Source organism: Canis aureus, chromosome 34 (assembly GCF_053574225.1).
Source record: "Canis aureus isolate CA01 chromosome 34, VMU_Caureus_v.1.0, whole genome shotgun sequence".
Classification (NCBI taxonomy): domain Eukaryota; kingdom Metazoa; phylum Chordata; class Mammalia; order Carnivora; family Canidae; genus Canis; species Canis aureus.
In genome coordinates this window covers 23,093,048-23,120,698 of record NC_135644.1, presented here as the reverse complement: position 1 = coordinate 23,120,698, position 27,651 = coordinate 23,093,048, and the positions used below count along the sequence as shown (strand labels likewise).

The 27,651-nt window shown below is 34.6% G+C and overlaps 2 protein-coding genes across 10 annotated transcripts in view; one reads left to right on the top strand and one right to left on the bottom strand.

Annotated features, from left to right (window-relative positions):
- The window catches only part of GCA (grancalcin), a 53,060-nt gene extending 38,234 nt beyond the window's left edge, over window positions 1-14,826 (top strand). For all 8 annotated transcript variants that reach the window (XM_077883024.1, XM_077883022.1, XM_077883021.1 and 5 more), the window contains 5 exons: window positions 578-621; window positions 912-1,059; window positions 5,993-6,106; window positions 12,611-12,669; window positions 13,329-14,826. In XM_077883024.1, coding sequence (XP_077739150.1) covers window positions 578-621; window positions 912-1,059; window positions 5,993-6,106; window positions 12,611-12,669; window positions 13,329-13,355 — 392 coding nt within the window. In that variant the 3' untranslated portion in view covers window positions 13,356-14,826. The remainder of the gene's footprint in view (window positions 1-577; window positions 622-911; window positions 1,060-5,992; window positions 6,107-12,610; window positions 12,670-13,328) is intronic.
- An 838-nt stretch (window positions 14,827-15,664) lies between these two features.
- The window catches only part of KCNH7 (potassium voltage-gated channel subfamily H member 7), a 480,585-nt gene continuing 468,598 nt past the window's right edge, over window positions 15,665-27,651 (bottom strand). For both annotated transcript variants that reach the window (XM_077883017.1, XM_077883018.1), the window contains exons 15-16: window positions 26,267-26,459; window positions 15,665-24,936 (exon numbers count right to left, since the gene is read on the bottom strand). In XM_077883017.1, the coding sequence (XP_077739143.1) occupies window positions 24,670-24,936; window positions 26,267-26,459 (460 nt within the window). In that variant the 3' untranslated portion in view covers window positions 15,665-24,669. The remainder of the gene's footprint in view (window positions 24,937-26,266; window positions 26,460-27,651) is intronic.

The window sequence follows — 27,651 nt, the reverse complement described above, 5'->3', positions numbered from 1 at the left end:
ACTCTGTAGTCTGGTCAATGTGAAAGGATGTTTCTGGAATGAAAATTTAAGAATTGCCCCACTGCTTTAAGTCTGTTCCTTAAATTCTTCAGTGACTTCCATTAGTCTAAATCTTTAGGGTGGCATTCAAGATTTTCATGATCTGGCCCTTATCTGCCTTTCAGATGTTATCATAAGCCAGTCCTTCACCTAAGCTTTAATTAAATCTCTAACTCCTTCAGTTCTTGTGATTTTTGGGTATAGGTTAGACTTCTACTTAAAACCTACTTACCATTTATGTTCGGAACACTGAAGCCCTCCTTTCACCTATAAAAGTAATTTTCAGTTATTTTATCATTGTATATCTAACTACCCAAATCCCCTGACTAGTGTTAGTAGTTTGAAGTAGTTGTGATCTTTATTTTCATCCTTTTCTCTTCCCCCTCAAGGATCCCTAACATTTAAAGTCTGTTGATAAAGGGTGATTGTGTATTTTTGGCAATTTTTAAACATTTTCTTGTATAAAATAGAAATTGTTATAATTTTACATAGATAAAATTGGGCAGACTCCAATTGAAATAATAAATATGTTTTATAGCCTTCAGTTTGGAAACCTGCAGAATTATGATCGCCATGTTGGATGTATCCTTGAATAAAAATAGAATATACTAGAATATGAAATAATTGCTTTCTGAATATAACCAAGCAATTGTTGGCTATAAATGACCATAGTAAATTGGAGATTTTAAAAATACTTTGTAAGATCCTGTTTGAATTCTGTACTTTTCCATTTTTACACAGAAGTCTATTCATATGCTAAACTTGGCTAACTTGCAGAAGCATACTAACAATTTTTTAGTCATGATTTACAGTTTTGGGTCAAGTAAATTCTCTTTGGTATCAAAACTTATTTTTATTAATAAAACTATCAGAGAGATTACACAGGAAAAATGGGATTTAATGAATTCAAAGAACTTTGGGCAGCTCTTAATGCTTGGAAGCAACACTTCATAGCTATTGATCAAGACCAAAGTGGCACAGTAGAACATCATGAATTGAATCAAGCCATTGCTGCAATGGGTAAGTATATTAAAATTCTTTAGAATCTATCCAGATCATCTTTGTTCTTTGATGAGATGAATCGTAATTATTAGAGTTTAAGGAATATATTATATCAATTGTTAGCCAATTTGATTTCAAGATTGTAGATATATTCTGACTGATGACATTTAACAAAACCATTTTATCTATGATTTTTCCAAAAGATGATATTTTATACATTGTGGTTGATAAAATAATTTCTAAATTTCATCTGTTCACTTTATTAAAATGTAGTCCCCTAATCATTGGTACTCACCATTTATATTGTATTTTCTGTAACTTAGTAAGATCTCTAGTGTTTATTTATTTAGATATTTTTACCATTTTTTTGAAATATAATTAATATGCAGTATTATATTAGTTTTAGGTGTACAACACTTCTATACAAATCCATATCAGGTGTTCAACCATTCTAGACATTACTCGGTGCTCACCACAAGTATATATACCATCTGTCATACAGTGTATATTATGATCTTGTTGACTGTATTCCCTATGCTGTATTTTTCATCTCTGTGACTTTATTTATTTTTTTATTTTTTAAAAGATTTTATTTATTTATTCATGAGAGACAGAGAGAGAGAGAGAGAGAGAGAGAGGCAGAGACACAGGCAGAGAGAGAAGCAGGCTCCATGCAGGGAGCCCAATGTGGGACTCGATCCAGAGACTCCAGGATCATGGCCTGGGCCAAAGGCAGGCACTAAACCGCTGAGCCATCCAGGGATCCCTCGACTTCATTTTTTTAATTGGAAGTTTGTACCTCTTAATTTCTCCTCTGGCAACCATCAGTTTGCTCTGTGAATTTAAGAGTCCCTTTTTGTTTGTCCCTTTTTTCTTTGTTTTGTTTCTTAAATAGCATATTTAAGTGAAATCATGTCTTTCTCTGACTTATTTCACTTAGTATAATACTCTATATAGGTGCATCCATGTTGTTGTAAATAGCAAGATCTCATTCTTTTTTATGGCTGAGTGATATTTCATTGTGTATATACCACATCTTTTTTTTATCCACTTATTTGTGGATGGACACTCTGGTTGCTTCCATAATTTGGTTATTGTAAATAGTGCCTCAATAAACATAGGACTGCATATATCTTTTTAAATTACTGTCTTGCTTTTCTTTGGGTAAGTATGCAGCAATGGAATTACTGGATCATAGGATAGTTCTGTTTTTAATTTTTTGAAGTGTTTCAAACATACTGTTTCACTGAAGTGTAGAAACATACTGTTTCTACAGTGGTTGCACCAGTTTACATTCCTGCCAATACAGCAGGAAGGTTTCTTTTTCTCCACATCCTCACCAATACTTTTTAGTCCTTGTCTTTTTGATTTTAGCCATTATGACAGTTGCAAGTGGGGTTGTCTCTCATTGTGGATTTGAATTTCCCTGATGATGAGCGATGTTGAGTATCTTTTTGTGTGTCTGTTGGTCATCTGTCATCGTTTTTTTTTTTTTTTTTTTTAAGATTTTATTTATTGAGAGAGAAAGAGAAAGCATGAGCAGGGGCAGAGGGAGAAGTAGACTCCCCACTGAGCAGGAGGCCTGATGTGGGGCTCTATCCCAGGACCTTGGGATAATGACCTGAGCTGAAGGCAGACACTTAATCATCTGAGCCACCCAGGTGCCCCTATCTGTTTGTCTTCTTTGGAAATATGTCTCTTTGGGTCCTCTGCCCATATTTAATTGGATTATTTGGAGTTTTTGGTATTGAGTTGTATAAGCTCATTATATTTAGATATTAATCCCTTGTGGGATATGTGATTTGCAAATATCTTCTCCCATTCATTCAGTAGGTTGCCTTTTCATTTTGTTAATGGTTTTCTTCTCTGTGTAAAAGCTTTTTATTTTGGTGTAGTCCCAGTGATTTGTTTTTGCTTATGTTTCCCTTGCCTCAGGAGACCTATCTAGAAAAAGGTTGCTTCAGCTAATGTTAAATTACTGCCTGTTTTCTCCTAGGAGTTTTATGGTTTCAGGTCTCACTTTAGTTTTTTAATCTATTTTTTTTAAAGATTTTATTTATTTATTTTAGAGAAAGGGAGGGGCCTAAGGAGAGGAAGCGGTAGATAAGCCCTCTGAGGGCTTTCCTCCCTGAACTCAGAGCCTGATGGTGCTCGATGCCAAACCCTGAGATCATAACCTGAGCCAAAATCAAGAGTTGGACGCTCAATCGACTGAGCCACCCAGATGCCCCACTTCTTTAAATCCATTTTGAGTTCATTTCTGTGTATAGTATAAGAAACTAGTCGAATTTCATTCTTTTGCATGCAGCTGTTCAGTTTTCCCAACATCATTTGTTGAAGAGACTCTTCCCCATTATATATTCTTGCCTCCTTTGTCATAAATTAATTGACCACATAAGTCTCAGTTTATTTCTGGGCTCTCTGTTCTGTTCTATTGATATTTGTGTTTGTTTTTGTGCCAGTACCACATTGTTTTGATTACTGCAGCTCTAGTATGTCTTGAAATCTGAAATTGTGATACCTCCTGTTTTGTCCTTCTTTCTCAGAATTACTTTGGCAATTTGGGGTCTTCTGTAGTCCCATACAAATTTTAGTATCACTTGTCCTAGTTCTGTGATAAATGCCATTGATCTTTTACAGGGATTGTATTGAATGTCTAGATTGTTTAGGGTAATATGGACATTTTAACAATACTGGTTCTTCCAAGCCAGGAGCATGGAATATCTTTCATTTGTGATAAGAGCTCTAATTTGATAGTAAAGGCTTATTTCAGTATGTTATGCTCCATATTATAGTCTAGCTTTTCAACAGTAAAAAACATGTTTTCTAAATTTTCTTTCTTATGTAATTAGTATACACAGTATATAACAAATACCTCAAAATGGGAAGTCTGCATTTTAGAGTATTTTAAAAGAATGTAACTTTAATTTTATTCTACCTTTGGTAAACTAAGATTCACTGTCTATTTTCTTTCAAACATTTTAACATAAAATGATGTTTAACCTGCTTTTACAGTTCATGCAATTTTAAGTAGTTTTCTTAATTTTGTTTACCTCTATGATTTTACTTACACTCATTTCTAAACAAAATACATTTAAAGAAAATTAACCTTTTGAGAGTTAAAATCTGAACACAGTGTACATTATCTTCAATTCCAATTTAAAGAAGTTAAAACTAGTGACTTGTTTTGTAAATAGACATTTTAATTTAATAGGTGGTAGTTTTGGGGACAATCCTAGCCACATCATATGTAGTTCAGTCAGAGTATTAATACCTAATGGATTAAACTTGACCCTTAACTCAACATAGTGTTGAAAATTAATATGACCTTTTACAAAAAAGAAAACCGCTAGAGTTCACATAGAGAGTTGCGTGCCACAAGGAAGAATTGCAGATTATTCAAATTTAAGATCTTCAGATATATTTTAAAATATTCAAATTATTTTGCTAAGGATGCTATAGGAAATCTTAAGATTTTTATTACCACATCAGGATCATAACTTCCTACGAGGAAGCTTAAAAAACATTTGCAAATAATTACATTCATTTGCATATTTTACTTCTATTAAATTATACCTTTCCTTTTCTTTATTTTTAACAAGTTTCTGGGTTATATTTTATTGTAGCCACATAAGGAATTTCTCTACATTTATTATTGTTTTCCCCTTTGAATAGATTTTTGTCTTTTGGGGGCGCCTGAGTAGCTCAGTCAGTTAAGCATCCGACTTGACTTTGGCTTAGGTCATGATTTCAAGGTCATGAGATTGAGCCCCGTGTTGCATCAGGGCTCCAAGCTGGGTGTGGAGCCTGCTTAAGAATCTCTCTTTTCCTCTCTCTATGCCCCTCTCCCTCAGTTTATGTGCTATTGCTCTGTGTCTCTCCAAAAAAAAAAAAAAAAAAGAAAAGAAAAAGATTAGTGTCTTCTGTCCAAATCTAATCCAGTAATATATAAAGATAATAATTCTAGGCCAGCACCCTTCACAGTAAACTATACCTATATTTGAAAGCTGCTAAAAGTAGATCTTAAAAGTTTTCATAATAAGAGGAGAAAATTCTGTAACTATATAGGGTAAAGATGTAACTACACTTATTATAATAATCATTTTGCAATACATACAACTATGGAATCATTATGTTGTACATCTGAAACTAATATAATTTTATATGCCAATTATACCTCAATGAAAAATTAAAAAGAAAAAAAGGAAATACAAAATTTAAATGATAGAAAAGATCTGTAATAATATTTTCTCTAATATTCTTTAAAGAAGTCTCAAATTACAGAATTGAAATATTGAAGCATTAAAACCTATAAGATACTTGACATTATATAAAAATCAAAATATATTTTAAAAATGTAATTGCTTTCTTAGTTTTGACTTCATTACAAAGTTAGACTGGTGATACTAGCAAGACAAAGGAGGCAAGAATGTATAATGGGGAAGAGTCTCTTCAACAAATGATGTTGGGAAAACTGAACAGCTGCATGCAAAGGAATGAAATTCGACTAGTTTCTTTTTTTTTTTTTTTTTTTTTTTTTATTTATTTATTATGAGAGTCTCACAGAGAGAGAGAGAGAGAGGCAGAGACACAGGCAGAGGGAGAAGCAGGCTCCATGCACCGGGAGCCCGACGTGGGACTCGATCCCGGGTCTCCAGGATCGCGCCCTGGGCCAAAGGCAGGCGCCAAACCGCTGCGCCACCCAGGGATCCCTCGACTAGTTTCTTATACTATACACAGAAATGAACTCAAAATGGATTTGCCCATTTTATTACTTTATTAGTAATAAGTCTTTGATAGATTTTAATGTGAATGTATTTGGTTTCTAGTATATATTTTTATGGAATGAATTTTGGAAATTTATTTTACAATTGTTTTTAAAGAAAATGCAATGTTGTGTTCTTATGGTGTTTGGTTTTAGAAATTTTAATGTATAAATTCCTTTTTCTAGGTTACAGATTGAGTCCTCAAACATTAACTGCTATTGTTAAACGGTACAGCAAAAATGGCCGAATCTTCTTTGATGATTATGTTGCTTGCTGTGTGAAGCTTCGAGCATTGACAGGTATTGATCATTTTAAAAATAGATGCAGTGTTATATAGCTGTTTTTCTGAATATCTTTCATTTTATTCAACTTTTTTTATAATAATGTATTTTTTACTTTTATTCACTATTAAATCTAATCACTTTTAAGGCTTTAAAAATTAAGTAATATGAATAGTGAAAATTTGTTATAGCTCAATTTTGGAAAGTTTCTTCATGTGTCAGTCCCCAGGATATGAAATCACTTGATTTAATTGAGAATGAAGAGAGAGAGGGAAGATGGCAGGGGAGTAGGAGAACCGTAGGTTTGTCTCTTCCCACAAACACACCTAGATAACTAACAGATCATCCTATATAGTCCAGAAATTAGCAGAAGATTGATAAAGGAGGAGACACAACTAAAGGGGGAGAAGAGGCCCCATCAAAGAAGGTAGAAAGGGCAGAGATGTATTTTAGGGGAGAAACGGATCATGGGTGCTACAGAGAGGTGGAAGCTGTGCTCAGGGAAAAGGGTAAGAGAGGAACACCCAGGAATGCACAAGAATATTTCCCCAAAGCCATTGGCTTGGAAAATGAGAGGGGCTCAGTTTTGTGAGTTCTTGCAATCAGTGGGGCTTAAAGCTCAGACTTTAAAGGTCCTTGTGCTAGGTTAGAATAGAGCCCAGAGGGCAGACAGCTTGGAAACAATGATCTGAAGAATGCTTGTAGCACACAAGGGAGAGTATTCACTCTTCTAAGAGCGTGTCCCTGAGAGGCAGTTTCATGGAGATACCTCTCCTGAACAGAGGAACTGGCTGGTGTCATTTCCCTCTCCCACCCCCTTAGCATAAATACAGAGCCACCTGCAAGAAGCAGTTCAGCACTGATACTGGCTGCCTAACTTGTTTATAGCAAACCTCTGCACTCTGGCAGGACTGCTTTCTCAGTCAAACTTAACTCAGTCCCAGCATGGTGGGCTTTTCCCCCAGAAGACCAGCACAATCCCCTGCCCACACCATGTCTCAACAAGAGTTCTGTAGAGCCTCAGTTCTGGTGCAGCTGGTGTTAGGTCTTATTTAATAAGGAGACCAGTGGACACCTAGGTAAAACTTGCCACATTCTGGCCAAGGACGGAACACTGCCCACAGCAGATGAGTAGAGCCTCTGTGTGACTGGCCTAAAGGACATACCAGCCAAAACATAAGAGCAGAGCATACACTGCACATACCAGAGACATTCCCTAAAGTGCCAGGCTCTGGACAGTACATGACCTATTCTTCATAAAGTTACTACTGCCAGGAGCAGGTGCCATAACTGTCTTTTCTAACACATAGAAAAAGGTAAGAGACTTAGACAAAATGCCAGGATGGAGGAATTTATCCTAAATGAAAGAACAAGATAAGGCTATGGCCAGAGATCCAAGCAAAACAGATGTAAATAATATTCCTAATGGTGAATTTAAAGAAACTTAAGGATACTCACTGGGCTTGAGAAAAGAATAGAAAAAAGAAAAAAAAAAATCAGTGAGACCTTTACCACGGAGATAAAAGAGTTAAAAAAGAATCAACTAGAGATAAAGAATGCAATAAATGAGATTGGAAACAGGCTTAATGTAATGAAAAGCAGGCTGGAAGAAGCAGAGGAATAAATTAGGGACCTAGAAGACAAAATAATGGAAAATAATGAAGCTGAACAAGAGAGAGAAAAATTATGGAATATGAAAATAGACTTAGGGAATTCAGTGACTCCATCAAATATAATAACATTCATATTACTGGAGTTCCAGAAGAAGAAAGGAAAGAAAAGGGGGCAGAAAATTTATTTGAAAAAAAAAAAAAGCAGAAAACTTCTTTAATCTGGGGAAGGAAACAAACATCCAGATGCAAGAGGCACAGAAGATGCTTTCAAAATCAAGAAAAGCAGACCACACCAAACCTATTGTAATTAAATTTGCAAAACATAAGTGATAAAGAAAAAATCTTAAAAGCAGCAAAACAAAAGAAGTCCTTAACTTGATAAGGGAAGACCCAAAGGTTAACTGGAGATTTCTCAGATGAACCTTGGCAGGCCAGAAGAGAATGGCATGATTTATTCAAGATGATGAATGGGAAAAATCCATAGCTAAGAATAGTGTATCCAGCAAGGCTATCATTCAGAATAGAAGGAGAGTTTCTCAAACAAAAACTAAAGGAGTTTGTGACCACTAAACCATCCCTACAATATTATTAAAGAGGACTCTGAGTGCAGCAGAGAGACCAAAAGTGACAAAGACAAGAAAGGATCAGAGAAAATCTGCAGAAACAATGACAAAGTAAGTAATAAAATGGCACTAACTACTATCTATCAATAAATATTTTGAATGTAAATGGACTAAGTACTCCTATCAAAAGACATAGGGATCAGAATGGTAAAAAAAATAATAACCATTTACATGCTGCCTATAGGAGACTCATTTTAGATCTAAAGACACTTGAAGATTGAAAGTGACGAGATGGAGAAATATTTATCACATAAATGGGTGTCAAAAGAAAGACAGAGTAGCAATACTTCTATCAGACAAACCAGACTTTAAAGAAAAGACTAACAAGAGATAGAGAGCACTATATCATAATTAAAGGGGACAATCCAGTAAGGAGATCTACCAACTGTAAATATTTATGCGCCCAACATGAGAGTACCCAAATATATCAAACAATAACAAACATAAAGGAACTAATTGATAATAATACAATAATAGCAGGGGACATCAACAGCCGACTTGATCAATGGACAGATTATCTAAACAGAAAGGAAACAATGTCTGAATGACACCTTGAACCAGATGAGTTAACAGATATATTCAGAACATTTCATCCTAAAACAGCATAATATACATTCTTTTCAAGTACATGTGGAACATTCTCTAGAATGGATCACCTGTTAGGTCACAAATCAGGCCTCAACAAATATAAAAAGATTGAAATCTTACCATGCATCTTTTCTGATCACAATACTAAGAAACTAGAAGTCAACCATAAGACAAAATTTGGAAAGACCATAAATACATGGAAGTTAACATGGTACTAAACAATGAATGCATCAGCCAGGATATCAAAGAAGAAATAAAATACAGGGACACAAATGAAAATGCAAATACAATGGCTCAAAACTTTTGGGATGCAGCAAAAGTGGTCCTAAAAGGGAAGTATATGGAATACAAGCCTACCTCAAGCAGCAAGAGAAATCTTAAACAACCTAATCTTAGACCTAAAGGAGCTAGAAAAAGAACAACAAAAGAAATCCAAAGCCAGCAGATGGAAGGAAATAATAAAGATTAGAGTGGAAATAAATGATATAGAATCTAAAAAATCAGTAGAACAGATCAATGAAATCAGGAACTCGTTCTTCAAAAAAATTAATAAAATTGATAAACCTCTAGCCAAATTTATCAAAAAGAAAAGAGAAAGGACCTAAATAAATAAAACTACAAAAAAGGAAAAATAACAACCAACAACACAAAAACACAAACTCATTATAAGGGAATATTATGAAAACCTATATGTCAACAAATTGGACAACCTGGAAGAAATGGACAAATTCCTAGACATATATAAACTACCAAAACTGAACCAGAAAGAAATAGAAAACTTGAATAGACTGATAACCAGCAAAGATATCGAATCTGTAATAAAAAACAAACAAAAGTCTAGGATCAGATGGCTTCTTCATAGGTAAATGCCACCAAACATTTAAAGAAGAGTTAATACCTATTTTACTCAAACTATTTCAAAAAATAGAAAAGGAAAGAAAACTTCCAGTACTTCAGCAGTACCCTACTACCAAAAGAGATAAAGACTCGCCTAAAACCCTAAAAAAAAAAAAAAAAAAAAAAAGAGAGAGAGAGAGAGAACTGCAGGTAATGTCTCTGAAGAACACAGACACAAGAATTCTCAATAAAATATTAGCAAACTAAATCTAATAGTACATTAAAAGAATAATTCACTATGATCAAGTGGGATTTATTCCTGGTTTGCAAGGGTGGTTCATTATTTACAAATCAATCATCATGATATACCATGATACACATTAAGAAAAGAAAGGATAAGAACCATATGATCATTTCAGTAGATGCAGAAAAAGCATTTAACAAAGTACAACATCAATTAATGATAAAAAAAACTCTCAACAAAGTAGGCTTAGAGGAAACATACCTCAGTATAATAAAGGCCATATATGAAAACCCACAGCTAATACCATCCTCAACTGAGGAAGTTTTCAGTTCTCAGATCAGGAACAAGACAGGGATGTCCACCCTTACCATTGTTATTAAATATAGTACTGGAAGTTCTAGCAAGCAGTCAGACAACAAAAAGAAGTAAAAGGCAACCAGATCAGCAAGGAGGAAGGCACACTTTCACTATTTGCAGATGACATGGTACTCTATATGGAAAACCTATAAGATTCCACCAAAAAATTGCTAGAACTGATACACAAATTTGATGATACAAAATCAATGTACAGAAATCTGTTGCATTCCAATGTACCAATAATGAAGCAGCAGAAAGAGAAATAAGGAATCAGTTCCATTTACAGTTGCACCAAATACAATAAGATACCTAGGAATAAACTATCCAAGGAGGTGAAACACCTGTACTCTGGAAACTATAAAACACTATGAAAGAAATTGGTAAGAAATGGAAGGACATTCCATGCTTATGTATTGGAAGAACAGATGTTGTTAAATTGTCTAGACTACCAAAGCAGTCTACACTTTTAATGCAATCAGTATCAAAATACCAACAGCATTTTTCACAGAGCTAGAACAAACAATCCTAAAAATTTTATGGAACACAAAAGACTCGAATAGCCAAAGCAACCTTAAAAAAGAAAACAAAGCTGGAGGCATCACAGTTCTGGACTCATGTTATATTACAAAGCTGTAGTAATCAAAACAGTATGGTGCTGGGATGCCTGGGTGGCTTAGCAGTTGAGCATCTGCCTTTGGCTTGGCATGATCCCAGAGTTTCAGGATCGAGTCCCGCATCTGGCTCCTGCAGGGAGCCTGCTTCTCCCTCTGCCTATGTCTCTGCCTCTTTTTCTGTGTCTCTCATGAATAAACAAATAAATCTTTAAAACAAAAAAACAGAATGGTGCTAGCACAAAAATAGACACCCCGATCAATGGAATAGAAAACCCAAAAATGAACCCACAACTTGTGGTAAGTTAATCTTTGACAAAGCAAGAAGGAATATCTAATGGGAAAAAGTCTCTTCAACAGATGTTGTTGGGAAAACTGGACAGCAACAAGCAAAATAAAGAAACTGGACCACTTTCTTACACCATACACAAAAATAAATTTAAGATGAATTAAAGACCTAAATGTGAGACTTGAAACTATAACAGTCCTAGAGGAGAACATAGGCAGTAACCTCTTTGACATCAGCTGTAGCAATTTCTTTCCAGATAGGTCTCCTGAGGCAAGGAAAACAAAAGCAAAAATAAACTATTGGGATTTCATCAAAATAGAATGCTTCTACACAGTGAAGTAAACAATCAACAAAACTAAAATGCAGTCTACAGGATGGGAGAAGATATTTGCAAATGACATATTTGATAAAGGGTTAGTATCCAAAATATATAAAGAACTTCTAAAACTCAACACCCAAAAAAACAAATAAATAATCCAATTAAAAAGTGGGCAAGAGACATGAATAGAAATTTCTGCAGAGACATCCAGATGGCTAACAGACACATGAGAAAATGCTCAACATCACTGGGAAAGACAAATCAAAACTATAATGCATTAATCACCTCACACCTGTCAGAATGGCTAAAATCAGCAACACAAGAAACAACAGATGTTGGTGAAGATGTGGAGAAGAGGGAACCTTCTTGCCCTGTTGGTGGGAATGCAAACTGGTACAGCCAGTATGGAACACAGTATGAAGTTCCTCAAAAGGTTAAAAATAGAACTGCTGTGCCATCCAGCGATTGCACTACCAGGTAGTTAGCCACTGAATGCAAAAATACTAATTCGAAGGGATACATTCACCCTGATGTTTGTAAAAGCATTATCTACAGTAGCCAAATCATGGAAACAGCCCAAGTATCCATCAATTGATGAATGGATAAAGAAGATGTGGTGTATATAAACAGTGGAATATTACTCAGCCATAAAAAGGAATGAACTCTTGCCATTTGCAATGACCTGGATGGAGCTAGAATATTAAGCTAAGTGAAATAAGTCAAGAAAAGGATAAATGCCATATGATTTCATGCTTGGGAAATTTAAGAAACAGACTTTTAACTATAGAGAATAAACTGATAGTTACCAGAGGGGAGATGGGTGAGGGGGATGGGGATTAAGGAATGCACTTGTCGTGATGTGCGCACTTGGTGAAGTATGGAATTGCTGACTCATGATATTGTATACCCAGAACTAATATTACGCTATGTGGAATTTAAATAACCTTTTGAGTATGATATTAGTCATTTTTTTAGTGCTTAGGGATACCAAGTATTTGAAACTATATACTTAAGATTTTAATATTTTTTGTTTGTTTGAAGATTTCTTTAGAAGAAGAGACCACTTGCAACAAGGTGTTGTGAATTTTGTATATGACGATGTAAGTATTCTGATATTTACACTGTGTCAAAAAATTTAAGTGATCCCTAGTATCAGTACTGGGAATAATATATTTTATAGACCATATTCTTTTTCTGTATATTTCAGCCAACTGCATATATGATCCAGTATTTATACAAATACCAACTTGACAATTTATTTGTTTGTTTGTTTGTTTGTTTATTTATTCATTCATTCATTTATTTTCCAACTTGACAATTTTAAATTTTATGATGTGTTTTTGGCAGTTTATCTTTCAAATTATTTTTGAGGGCAAACCGACCATTATTTTTATAAAGAGTTGTTTACTTTTGGTGATCTTTAAGAGAGAGGAAATTTTCATCTATGGTTATGATGCTGTTCATTTCTCCCTTCATTTCTCATTTCATATGGTTGTAATTAGCCTGAGTTTAATTAAAACTATAGGAAAATTATGTTTCACATGTACATCAATATTTCGGGGGTTTTGTTTTGTTTTTGTTATAGGGGAGTTAGAGGGTCAGCATTTCCCTCATTTCCCTGCTGGTATATCCTGGTTTAAACTGCAAGCCTTGGAAACACTTAAAACTTCCCCTCTTGTTAAAATGCTTTTATGGAATGTAATTAATCAAAAACAAAAACCATTTTATTGCCACCAGCTGATGATTTTTCCTATATTAGTTTTTGCAGGGTACTATGGCAATTTGAACGTCTAGAATTTGAAAGCTGAAGAAACACTGTGAACTTTTTTTACTTGGAAGAAACTAACTGGACTACTTTGAATTTGAAGCTCTTGGGGCTTTTCTGTGTTTCTCCCTTTTACATCTGTTCCCTTTCTACGTATTTATCCTTTGGTGCATAATTCAGAGCAATAAAAGAAGCATTTTTGTATTTGGAACAATAATTGCTTTTAGGAAATTTATCGCTTAACAGCTATCTGTATAGTATCATAAAATATTGGTATATGATGAATTGATGTAAATAACTTTTAACCTTAATTTTTAACATTGTTAGCCCAGAAGACTGTACTTACCAGATAGAGTATATAAGAAGTCAAATAACGAAAGCTGGATAAAGCTAGTGTATACTTACCTGAAGGTTACAAATTATACTTTTTTGTTTGTAGTCCTTGGTGTTCAAGGTGAACTAGAAGGAGAAGACTAGATTTTGTGCCATATTTGTGGAAGAATTTATTCCTTGATCACATTTTCAAGAACAGAAACTCGCTAGTCTTTGTCTATGAAGAGAGAAAGTTGCTGAAATTTTATGCTATAGCACCTTAGGTGCACCATAAGGCTACAGGAGGCATTTTTTCCCCTTGGCTTTTGTCAGTGCATATTTTTCTTCAATATATTTTTTTTGTCTTCTGTGGAAAAGAAGTTCTTGATACAGATACCTTTTATGGCTGCCCTTTTTCCATCAGTGACAACGTAGATGGCCTAAAATGGCATCTTCCTTTTAAAGCTAGACTTTCTGGAAGTGATACATATTTCTAATGAAGTGTCAACATTTCAATGTATTCTCTTAAGCTAAATTATTTTACACATAATGCCAACTGTTAACAAAGTTAAAAAAAAGTCAAGTAATCTACCACTTTGTTTAAATTTTCAGAAATTGGAAGTTTTACTTTTTCAACATTAGTTGCGAGCTCACCATTAGCGTTGGTAAACTGGTAAGTCGTTGAGTGCAGGTGTGTAATGTGGGGGTACTGACCACCGCAGCCGCAGCCTATTTCTGTGGCATTACTGTGGAAGTTGCAAAGTGGTCATCAGATCCATAGCATTTAAGATCCCCTTGTGAGCTGTTGTAATTAATGAGCTGCTTTCCTGGCAAACATTCTTAGTCTTAGTTAAGATTTAAGAAACCGTGTATTTTTCTTCCACTTTAACTGAATTTCTTCTGGCTTCAAACGTGAGTACAAATTGACATGATTTTAGTATGACCAGTGACCAAAATAATTATGCTTTTTATAAAATTCTGTTTCTTAAAGGGTGGAGGATGAATGGCAGTATCTTAAAAGAAAACTTTATAAACTTACAGAATTTTACATCAACTTTTAAAGGTCCTGGAAAGGAAGAATTGGATAGTCATTTTGACATTATAATTTTAAATAATTAGCTGCTATATTCATTTGGTCAGCAGTATAAAAATGTGTGGCTAAATAAACCATCTACTTTTATCCCCTGGCTGTTAGTTTTTTTCCACGAACATATATTTGATAATTGGAGAGGATGTTAACTGAGCCATAAACAAAATAACAGGATTCGAATTAGAAGTCTTGTTGGAAAAAACTAATATAAATGTGCTCATATCATTCATGTTGAATAAGGGTGATAATATGACTCAATAGCCTGGGATCTTAACATCCAACTTATAGGTAATCTACTCACTGTACTGCTCTGAGGTCTGCTATACTTTCTCTTATTTGGAGGCTAACAGTTGAGACGAAACTTTAAAAATGACATATGGTATTATTCATATAAGTTTTTGCCAAACACTTTGTGTTAGAACTTTCTATATGATTCTCTAACATCCTTTTCTAAAGGTGTTCCTACGAATTTTGGTCACAGGAAGTCTGTGAAATAGTTTTGATCAGACATATTTGGGAAATTTTCATCCTTTTCAGGGAGCTTGATAAAGCCCGAGGTACATAAAATCCTGTCTACTTTTACTTGACCCAGTTTTTCCAAACTTTTTTTGACCACAGAACTCCTTTCTCTAGCAAAACTGATTCTCTATGCCAGTCCAACTTAATTGCCAGTTCTTTTGTGCTTTCCATTAAATAGATAATCTTACCAAACATTAGGCATTATTTTACTTGGATTTTTATACAAATGAAATGCAGTTCACTTTTTAATGCTCTAAATTGATGTAAACAGACATCCATCACTAAAGTAAAAATTACATAGTCTGATGATGAACAATGACTGGAATATGAATATAGTGTGATGGTTTGTACTGTTTAACTCACACCCACTTTTCTTGTAATGATGTAAATTATTGAATAATGTCCACTCTTAACATCTAAGTGCTTTTATTTATACAGTAAACATGTTTCCATGTCATTTTGAGAATTTTTTAATAAACATTCAAATAGCTTGCTGTAAAGTTTTGTATCATACAAAATCTGTTACATATATGAGATGCTTCAGTTCAAATAACAGTGCAGTAATTCGCCTATGCCTAAAACACTGCCAAATGATTAAATGTCAGGTATTGCACTTCTATTTTGAGTGGCAGTTTACACATGTTAAATTACATCAAGGGGAAATCAATACTATTGGAATCTTAATTTGGTCCACTTTAAGTGTAATTTCAAGGACGGTGCTCATTTGATCTATTTAGGCATGCATTCAGAAACAAAAAGTAATTTAAAAATGTCAAACGATATGTTTATTTCCAGAAAAGGTATTCACCCTGGAAGAAAGTAGAATTTATTAATGTAGTTGAAAGTCTGTGCAATTTAAAAAGTGACAAAAAAATCAATTTAAGTAAAATATACAAATCAAGTTCACTGTACTCTTCTGGCATTACTAAACTGGACAAACTAAATACATACTGTTTGTCAGAAATGTGCTTTTCTTTTGTCGTTTTATGATTGACAGATTCATAGATGATATGTTTTCTCCTATTTGTAACACTTTTCTGGGAACTTAGTAGGAATACATTTGTGAAAGTCTGATAATTATATTTAGTGAGTAAAAATCCAAGACTGCTTTCAGGTTAGGATTTTTTTTCTCTTAAATTTTAAAATACAACCACAGGTATTTTAGTACTTTGAAACTTGTATTTAAAAATCACATTTTTTTTGGTCTTGTAAGTACTTTGAAATAAATGTACTATGCTAAGCTATCACCTAAGAATATGTCTAGACTTTATAATAAAATTAGATGATACAAAGAAAAAAACAAATATTTAGAGCTTCTGGTATAGTGATGAATGCAGAGAGGATTTTGAACGAATACTGTTTAGGCAATTTGTAGACTAGAATAAGGTTATAACATCACATATGTCCATATATTAAGTTAATTTTTTCCTGTAATTTAGAAAACTGAGCACAAAACTACTTTCCAGCAAAACACTAGGATACTTAATGAAAAATTTCTGACTCACTATCAACTCATTATTTGGATGCTGGGAAATCTGTGCTTTTAAGTGTTTCTTGCCATGTCTTTTTCTACTTGTTTTAAAAAACATATTTTACTGGCATATGAAGAAAAGAACCTTATATTACTTAATATTCCTTTTACCCAGGTAGCTTGGTAATTTGCAGCTTTGTGTATTATTTTGCGAGCATTCAAAACTCAAATGTGCTTTTGTGTATCTGAATATATAGCAAGTAGACATTGGCAGCACTCCTACATTACTATGATGTGCCATACAGTTAGGGGATGAAGAGGGTCATTGCCGATGTGCTACTTTTATTTCCAGGTGTGCCCCTTCCACAGTGTCAGAGATGCTGGCCATTTGGAAAGCTTACAGAAAATGAGAATTGGGCTATGTCATTTAATAGCTATATTCAGACACAAGTATGCCAGGAATTAGTATCTTCAGATACATTGTATGCATGTGTGTGTGTGTGGGGGGGTGTCCCAACCTTTTCCCTTAAGCATGAAAATATAAATATGTACTTTATAGATACATGCAGTCATTGGCATTTTAGCTGGCTGTATTTAATCACTTATCTTGCTGTGATCACTGGAATTTCAGAGGGTAACCTGAACAGGTATGAATGTTCCAGAAACATACTAAATAAAGATCCATATTCTTTTGAAAATGATAGGCCATTTAAAAAAATTAGGATTAGCTGAACTTTTAGATGGATATTTAATTTCCCAAAGCTATCTAAATGCGTCACCCCCAAATTTATCTTACGGCAAGAGATTTTAAGTTGTTAAATTATTAGCTTATTCATACTTTGATCTTTGATTCTCATTTTCTAATCAACCTCACTTAAAGATACCAGTATATTGCTTTCTGCTAATCTATATTTGATTTGGTTTTTCATTTATTAAATAGGGAAATGTTCTCTTGGGTTTTTAAACCTGAAAAAAATGAATGGTGGGGAATCTTAGCCATTAAAAGGACCAAATAGCCTTTAGTTTAGAAAATGCCACATTATGACCAACACATTTTATTGAAAAGATTTCTCTGAAGATAGTTGGATTTTCAAAAAAAAAATAAAATAACAGATAAACGATTCTGAGGGGGTTAGAAATTAAGTGTATATGAAACTTAGGCAAATGAAAATAATATTATCTGGATTTTCCATTCTCGGTGAAAAAAATGAATCATGTACACATTATACAAAATTTATGTCCCATGTAATTTGAAGCTTGCTTAGTTATCGGAAATCTTAAGTCGTGAAACATAAATGTTTCAGTAAATTACCATTATGTTCTTGATAGCCAATAAGAAGTGTTTTTATGTTTCTTTAATTTTAGATTTACTGCTTTTTACCATTCAATCCAGTTTACTGATGCCCCAGTGGAACTCAGTAAAACTGTAGTAGCACTGTTACAATTATGAGATTTCATGAAATACATCAGCACCACCATGCCTATATCTAGCACTATGCCTAGTAAAATGTTGGAAATAGTTGGCTTCTCTAATAAAAGTATTCTAACTAGCTAATGAGATTTACTTTCTTTTCCCCAAAATAATTTCTTTTACAAATTCTTGAATTTTCATATAAATAGATCAGAAATTATATGCTTCATTCTTAAATTATGTATATATACTATATTTTCAATACAACTTGTACACTTTTAGCTACCAAAAATTTGCAACCATTTTTACATGAAATTTACATTTTTCTTATTTACAGTTACTTGTAGGTTATTGCAAAACTAGTTGTGCAAGTAGATTACACTGTCAATACCACATACCAATCTTTGAAGAAAATATTTGCTAAAAAATAAATATTTCTGCACAGATTATTTCAAAAGCATCATGATTTCATGCTACATTATGTGCATAAAGACAAGGAAAAAGGATGTTTTGGTAGAATGTTTCATTACGTTTAAAGCATTCCAAGGTACTTACTACTTAACCAATGTGAGTGAGCTTCTTTGTATCAGATGACGGAAATTTTCATGTGATAACACACATTTTTTGAAATGTACTCAACTGGCAAACATTCTGATGTACATTTTCCTATCTAAAATCATAGAATGCAAATTTCAGCTAAAAGCAGGTAAATGTGTCTTTCATTAAAATCGGGTGCCTAGGAGATGAAAACTAGGGATTCCTCAGTATGTTTATTTTTTTAATATTTGGGGAAAAGTGTGTCATATAATTTCAGTGTTGTAATTGTAGAGGCATTTTGAAGAAACTACAGAGGAGGTAATTATAAGATAGTACTGATCCTTGAATTTTACTCCTAAATAAATAAGGATGATGAAATGGTGTGGAATTTTCTAACATGTAATCAAAATACTTAATATAACATGAGTACAAAGAAAAAGATATGGTTTAAATGCTAACAGGTATGATTATGTTCAATCTAAAAGCAGTATGCACAAGGGAAGTATAAAAAATACAGGTTAAACATACAGTGCTATAAAACCGTATGTGTACCAAATTATTTTGTATCTCTTAAATTAACTAATGGAAGTAACAAACGTCATGACTACAATTTAGGAATTCAGCTGTTTTGACATTAGCTCTTCAAGAATAACCATGCTAATTTTGCCACTTCTCATAATAAAAATATTTTATTGGGAGTGTTTCTTTAATACTTGCTACTCTCATTTAAAAGTTTGATTATGATTGCTAGAAGAATGAAATTGGTCAATTGTATAGTTCTGTGTTCTTAACATTGCATTCCTATAAATATGTTATCTGTCTATTCATAGTAATAATGTATTAGTTTTAAATAACTTATTAGTCATCTTTCTCCACCTCTGCTTAATAGTTTATATAAATAAGCCTTGCAATGCTTTCTTTTCATGCCGTCAATCATTAATAATTCATGTCTTCCTGTGAATTTTCTCTTCTGTATTGCATATTCTTAGAGTAAGGTGTATTTGTACCACAACCTGTAATGAATCTAAGCTCAGGCACTGATCAGTCATAACAACTAATACTTTATAGAGCATTTTAAAACATCCTTTTAGTTTTTAAAATGTTAACATCACTTCATTGTAAGTTAAATGGAAAGTAGCCAGAGAAAGTAGCGTTGAATGAGAACCCTTGAGAAGTTAGGAGGGAGGGAGGGGGAAGCTATTGCATACCTAGAAGACAATTGCAACGCAAACATATAATGCTATCGGTATTGGACAAGGGCAAGATTTGACAAATCCTGGGATGCTGTGGTAGCATCCCTAGCACTGGTGTTCTCCTTCTCTGACTAACTGGGTCTTTGAGAGTGCTGTGAGAATCACTAGAGATTTTTGTCACAGAGTGAAAATGCTGTCTGTTGGGTAGAGGAAAGCGCCATGGGAGGATTTCAGAAGACCTAGGTCATGCTATGGCATTTCCACCATAATAGCACCGTATTGTAATGATACACGTGTCACATAATGACCTTACCGTTACATGGTGCTTAATGGTGTACAGGGCACTTCCACATATATGCTTCAGAGGCTCCTCAACACCTCTCAAGATATTTAAGACTGTCCCTCTATAGTTTTGGCTCCTGGCTCACTGAGAGTTTGTCTTGAAAGTAAGTGGAGAAGGTAGGATTTTAATTCAGGTGTACCACATTGAGTCTTGCCATTTCTACCACTGCACACTGGACTTAGGCTGGCTGCCTGACGTATCTGTGCATGGCAGTGTGGGCCTAGATGCCTGCAAAGAACCACTACAACTATCAATTCTGTTTTTCTGAAGAAAAAAAAAGTGTACTTTCCTTTAAGAGTGTGTTTTGAAAATGCATTTTCCAATATCCATGTGGGAACTATATCGTGGATCTAAAGAGAGGCTTTCCCGGTGAGCTAGTCTTTACAGACCACATTCTACTAGTACTGAATTCACAGATCACCTTGCATACCTGGCATTTCACACTGATTCAGGGTAGATAGGTTTGTAACAATGACATTCATACTCTCGCTGTTGTTATTATAAATAGTAAGTATTACTTTAAAGCTATAAACCTAATAGTGCAAAATACAATTGGAGAAAATAACTACACTTGTGTGTTCTGAATCAAAAACCTCAGTCTTGGTAATGGCTATTTAGCTGGAGACATATAGCACATTACATAAAAGCTAATTTGTTTTCCTGATTGTTTTTAATGTCATGTTCCTAGATGAGAATCAAAGAGTCTAGAGTTTTGGGGGCACCTACTTTGTGCCAGGCACTTTACTACATGTTCTCTCATTTCTTTCTTAAGTTTCTTGAGACAGGTATCTCATTTTTACAAATTCAGGAAAAGGACTCAGGGACCTTATTAAATTGGTCAGGGTCACACAGCTATTAATGAAAGAACTCATCCTGAGACCCATGTTGGTCTGACTGCAGAGCCCATGCTCTACATTGATGATTCTCAAAGTTCTTATGTTTACTAGGATAATATAGGGGAGAACTTGTTAAAAGATTATTGCCAGGTCCCACCCCTGGAGTTTCTGACTCAGTAGGTCTGGGTAGGGCCCAACAATATCCATTTGTAGCGTGTTCCCCGAAGGTGTTAGTACTGCTATTCTAGGACTACATGTGAAGACCAGCTTGTCTTCCAAGTGCCTCTAACTCACATGACAGACACATTTGTTGTACTGCAAAAATATGATTAGAAATCTAATAACATTTGAAGTTTTTTGTAATTTATAAAAATTTTGATTTGCAATAAGAAATCTACTCAAATATATTGATCTACTTTTCGTTTTAACCACAAATAAGCAGTTTAAAGACTACTGTATTATAAATTAGTCGGTGCTGTGATTCACTTTTAATAACTAGATCTACTACATTTTCTCTCTTTTTTTAACCATGAAAAGCCTTCAAAGGAAAGATGCTGTAAGAATGATTATTTTAGATATGCTGATGAGGTGCTAAATTTTAACCTTTGATAATATATGATGGGAATTTTAAAACGTTTAGTTAAGGACATTGTTCTTTTAGGCATTTTGGAACCATTGCTAAAGATAAAACTTCAAAAAAGATCTGTAAGCAACTCTCATACATACGTACTCAACCTCACACCAAGTAGTTTCCATATCTTCTGACTGGGACAGTGGGAGGATTCATCTCTGATGACCAATCCGTTATCATGGACCTAAAAAACTAGGCTATCCCAAATTTGCCTCTGCCTTCTCATGTTGGTTGAATGAGTGATTATTAATTTAAAAATCCTGCAAGGACATTGCTTCAGCATTTTTCATCTGTAGTTTCCTTATCAACTAATTAGAACATGGGACTCCCCTATGGGGTTAAATGATACTTCCAGCTCTCTGCCCAGCAATTAATAACAGTGGGAAAATTTGTCACTCAGGTAACTTCAGATTTTAGATGGCATTTTATTTAGGCTTGGGAACCAGGTAAAGATTTTAGTTGGAAACAAAAGGAGTTTTGTTAGTGTTTCTAATTACCTAGAAGGAGAGCACTGCTATACTGCTATAATGGGCTGTAGCCTTAATCCTGCCTTTCGGGAGGATTCCCACATGAAGGGATCAGATTGTTTGCTACAGCCCAAGGGAAAAGTGACAATGACTTTAGGCATTAGACCTCTGGCTTGGACAAGGAGATGGATTTTGTAACTACAGAGAATTGCTTTGGTCATCCATAAGTCATTTTAACCATTGAGCCTCTGACATTTCTGTCTCACTAACTACATCTTTAAATTGTTTAGGTTCTTTGTATGCTAGGATCCTATAAGAGGGGACCTTCTTAATCCTGTCTAATTCTCTGAGACTTAGAGTGTAATATCAAGCAATTCTTTTATGTCAAGGAATTTAGAGGAAAAAAGTTTGTGTTATGCTAGAATTTAAACAAGCTGAATACTTGTACACTATTCCTCATCTTCCCATGCCTTCATGCTTAGTTTTTATAGAGAAGTATGAAGGCTTTACATGGAATGCTGAATTTTACACGTCATACTAATGTTGCCGCTGAAGCATTCACTAATCCAACAATCAGGATTAAATTCCTCAGCTCCAAATCCTCGCTCCCTACAGATGAACAGTCTCTGATAAATTCATTCTGAATTTCCCTGGAGCTTAGGCTGGCAATCCTTATGGAATTTGTTGCAGCTGCAAAAATGTGCCTAAAAATGGATATAAAATCCCTAAATAGTCCTCTGAATCCAAGTTAGCCATTTCTTTCCCCCTGCTAGGCACACACAAGTGTTTGTTGAATCAAAGAAGGAAAGCATCAGTTAGTCCCTACATGTGTAACTACATCAACACCACATGGTTTGGGAAGCTAGCTTAAGTTGTTCTGTTTTTTATCGAATGGACTGATCATTTTGCCATACATACTTGTTTTGCTTTTTCAAATGTTTAGCAGGGATACGAATTTGCTCATGCCTACAGACTGCCTCCCACACATGTGACCATTTAAAATTGTATAGGGAGCAACTTAAGGTCACTTTAATCATATTTTAAATAGTGCAACCGCTTTGTAAATGTAAATGGGTTGCTTATATTTGAAACTATTAGTGTCAGAGGTGAAAGTAAGTCAACAGATTAGATTTCTATCCCTTGGGATAGAAATTAATCCATTTAATAATGTGCACAGATATAATATCTTTAAAAATATATGCGAGTATAAGAATTATTAAAGAATGAAGAAACTTGCAAGAATTTCAAAATTTTGTTAGGGCAGGATATAATGAGCAAGCCCATAAGAAGTTTAAAATTGTACTCAGATGAATTGAGAAATAAAACTTGACTAAAAATTGACAAATCGGATTCTTGCAATTTTTTTCCATATCTCAATTTTCTGAGAGGCATATCCTCCCTCCAAAAAAATCGAACAGTTAAAGACACTGACATACATTCCATCATATGTTCTGATATTCTGGGGCTCAAATATATTGATCCCAATGATAAATAATACATTTTCATACGTGTTTGAATAACTGAACAAAACTGAAATTTTACTGCTGGTGTGTTTTTTTCTTTACCGGCAGGTAAAAGCACATGGGTTTTCCACAGCTGGGATAAGAAAACCATGGAACAACATGGAAGCTAGTTTTACCATGCACATCCACTAGGTTGCACATTTTTTAAAAAGATCTATGTGCGTCCACTCTTTTGATCCAGTTCAGGATTGCACTAAAATATGAATCAGAGCAAAGCTGTGTACGTCACTCATGCTTTAGCAGTTGTTGAGAAGACTCCCTCCCCACCTCACAAAAAAAAAAAAAAAGAAAAATGACGAAAAACTTGTTTCTAAATGTTCAAGGAAATGTGCCAGTGCGAAATATTTTAGGTAGTTTGTAAATTAAGTTAGAGACAGAATTTTAAATAGAAAGGCCTTTTTGTCCTCATTAAAGCTGGCCTATATTCGTGTATTAGGAGATGACTCCCTACGTGATCAGAGATTTAGAACTCTAAAACTTTTTTTTTTTTCAGTGTGGTGACATGAATGTAACTAGAAACATGTTGATACAGAAGGGTATCTATCTGTTCTCAAAGTGACTAAGCTCCTTTTCTCCCCCTGGAACTTCCATGAGTTGAGGATCATCTGATTTGCATCCATGAGCAATGTTATTCCTTGGTTTCTTACTTGCTTGGAAGGCATTTTCATAACAAAATACTGGGGTAGTAAAAGTAGTAAGTAGGAGTCTCCATGCAAGAGAAATTGGAGTTTCCTAACATGCACATGATTTAAAAAAAATAATAATAAGATGCCTTGAGATGCTGGCAGTTTTAACATTTGGAACAAAAGAGTTCATATGTATATTTACATCCTAATTGCTCAATTTTACCTTACAAGCTTCAATTTAGGAAAATATACAGTACTTTTGCATATAATGGTAACTTGTGAGCCCCTGAGTCAAGTAGAGAGGATTTAAATACAAAAAAAGGAAAACAGCCATTAAAAGCACTTACATTGTATGTGAGTAAATAGTACAAAATGATTATTTCCCTGGAAGACCAGGATCAGAAACATGCCTATGAAGACCCAAGATTCCTACAGTGCTTAGGGATGAATCTGTCAAAGAAGGATGCCTAATTGGATGAAGGTAAGTTTTTCTTTGCCGAGGGTGAAGCTCTAAAGAGAGATCATTGTCTTGTTTTAAAAGTGAAGTCAAGTTGTCTTCTGAAGCTGTGTTCAGATGCACCCCACTTGAGAGGGATTCTTTGGATTTAAGTTTAGATTTTTCAAGGTCTAGAAATTCAGGACACTGAGAGAAAGATAAGAAAACACTTTTTTAAATAATTCATTTGGACAGACTCCTAAAATTTTACTCATGAAATCTAAATACATTTTATTTCCCCACAAATCTATATTTGATTAGTGGTATTAACTAAACTTTCCTTCCCAAAGATGAGTCTAGGCGTTAGAGGTTGGGCATCAGTTTATCCTAAACAACAATTCCAAATACTTTAATTTTACTCTGCGGCCAGATCAAATTCTTAAAAAAAATAATAAATTTAATATTGAATTTTCCAGATGAGTCTTAATTGAAAATTCAAGACAAAACTGGGATCAGAAACAGGAGTCATATGGTGAGTAGACAGTGTAAGGAGGAGAGAGAGAGAAAAAACAAAAACAAAAACAAAGAAATATCACTCATCCTTGGCCAGAAACAATTACCTAAATCCACTGAAAACAAAGAACGAAGTACATGGTTTTGCCATATCGGAGACATTCAGAACTAGTTAGGAATAAATACATTTCTACTATCATATATCAGAAAGATTTCAGTATTTTCCTTCTGTACATTTCCCCATTATTGATGTGGTCTCATTTCCTAGAACATTTTGCACTAAATTCCCAAACTCCTAAAAAAGTTTACAAGACTGTTCAGTAAGTCCTTGCCCTTGGGTCCACCTTTCTTAGGTCCAATTTGGCTATTGGGTTTGAGCAATTAAGAATAATTTCCTAACTGGAATTCCAAGGGAGTTAGACTTTTCATATTAACATAATTCAAAAGCACTTAGGGGTCTTCAGAGGCAAGATAAAGGACACTTTAATCATCCTCCTCTTACCATGATGGAGATGAGAAAAGTTTCCAGATCTCTGGTGAGGGGTGGGGCACAAATGAGATTACTAGTCTGCTGGCCCTGGAGCCTCAGATCTTTGAACAGCTGCTATTTCTCCTCCCCTTTCTTCCGGAGAGCCTGCCCATGAGTGCCCCTTTTCACCACAGCCAATTACAGACCTTTCTTTGAAGCACTTTTTGGATCCAGGGCTATCAGCTCTACCATACATAAAATTAAGCAGATTGACTCTTGAAAAGAATTTTTTTTTTAGAAAAAAAAATCGCTAGTGTTTTAAAATCATTCTTCTAGATTTACTGTTCTCAAACTTGAAATGAGCATAAGAATTAGTGGGGAGCTGGTTTAAATGCAGATTATAGGGGGTTATTCCCAGAAATGTAAACCGAGCAGAAACAGATGGGGATGAGAAACTTCATTTCCTATAGCACCCCAGATGATTCTGATTCAGGTGGTCCCCAGAAACACATCTGGAGAGATATTTACTCTCGGCTCTACACTACGGACACTCACTTGTGAGGAAGGACTGAAACTTCGGTCCGTCTTGATGGATGCTGCGGGGGGGCTGGTTCTCATCAGGCGGATGACCGGTCTCTGATACTCGGCTCCAGCAGTTACCATGCTGTAGGCTGGGGGGACCACGGTGGTTTGTTTCTGTAGCAACTGTAAGATGGTCTGGATGTCAGCAGTCATTTGGGATTCAAGTCTGCAGGACAGACACAAATGGGGGAAGACAATCCTAAAACAGTCCAAGATTGCAAAGCATTTGAGAAAATTTCAAGCACCACTAACAGATGTATGGCCCTGCTTTAAACAAGAAGGACAGGAGAGGGAGCACGGAGATTCTCTCCCGGCTGCTGCTTAGTTCCTAAGTCCCACTAGTGGTTCTGATAAACCTCATTGGTTTTGGGCTCCTTTAATAAGATCTTAACAGAAATGCAGCTGCATCAAAGGAGACTACATTTTTTTACTAATCTTTATTGATTTCAAATGTAAAACACGTCGAGACTCTATTTTTAATCAGTAATTTGCTTCTTAATCAGGCTTTGCTCACTTTCTTGTGAGCATTTTATTTATTCTTTAAAATGGATTCAGTGGCACATTTCTTTCAGGGCTGCAATAGTCCAGTCATTTCTTAAGTGTTTCAAATTTACATTACCTTTATTTTACCTGATTCTCTCCAAGTCACAGTATTGCATGTTATTCACTATTCTTTATCATGAGGTGCTGTTAGTTGCTAAATTCCTTTTCCATTTCTTTCATATGTGTAAGTCCAGGCCTTTGGTATTTAAGAAACAGATCAAATGTACAAGTTCACTTGCTTCTCTGACCCATCTGACTTGCAAAATGCGTCTGATGATTTTTTTCTCCCCCCTAAAGCTCACAAGGAGCCAACTGGTTTGTTAATTTCATTCTCGTTTTAAATTAAAATTCAAAGGAAAATAGCAAAATACAATAGGACTAATTCTCCTTTTTTGCATATGTTAACAGCATTTTTAAAAAGGGAATTTTGTGGGAATAAGAACAGAAAATTTGGGCCATTTGCTTCCTTAGAAAACTTTAGCTCTTCACTTATTTGTGTTATTTTGTTTCTGAATGAAAGATATAAAGAGAAGGGAAATCTTACCAAAAATGTTAAAATCATAGAACTTAGAATCTGAATTTTAACAAGATCCCTGGATGATTCCGATGCACAGTAAGGTTTGAGAAGCTCTGTTTTAGGATCAACTGTTAATGATTTCCCTAAATATGTATATCTGTAGGCATAATATATAAATATATAAGAACCCTTCTTATGTAACGCTTTAGCCCTACATATAGTTTAATTGATCATGAAAGCAGAAAAGGAGCAGCAGTGAAACTGACTCAGGATAGATTATTTAATATCTGTTTTTATT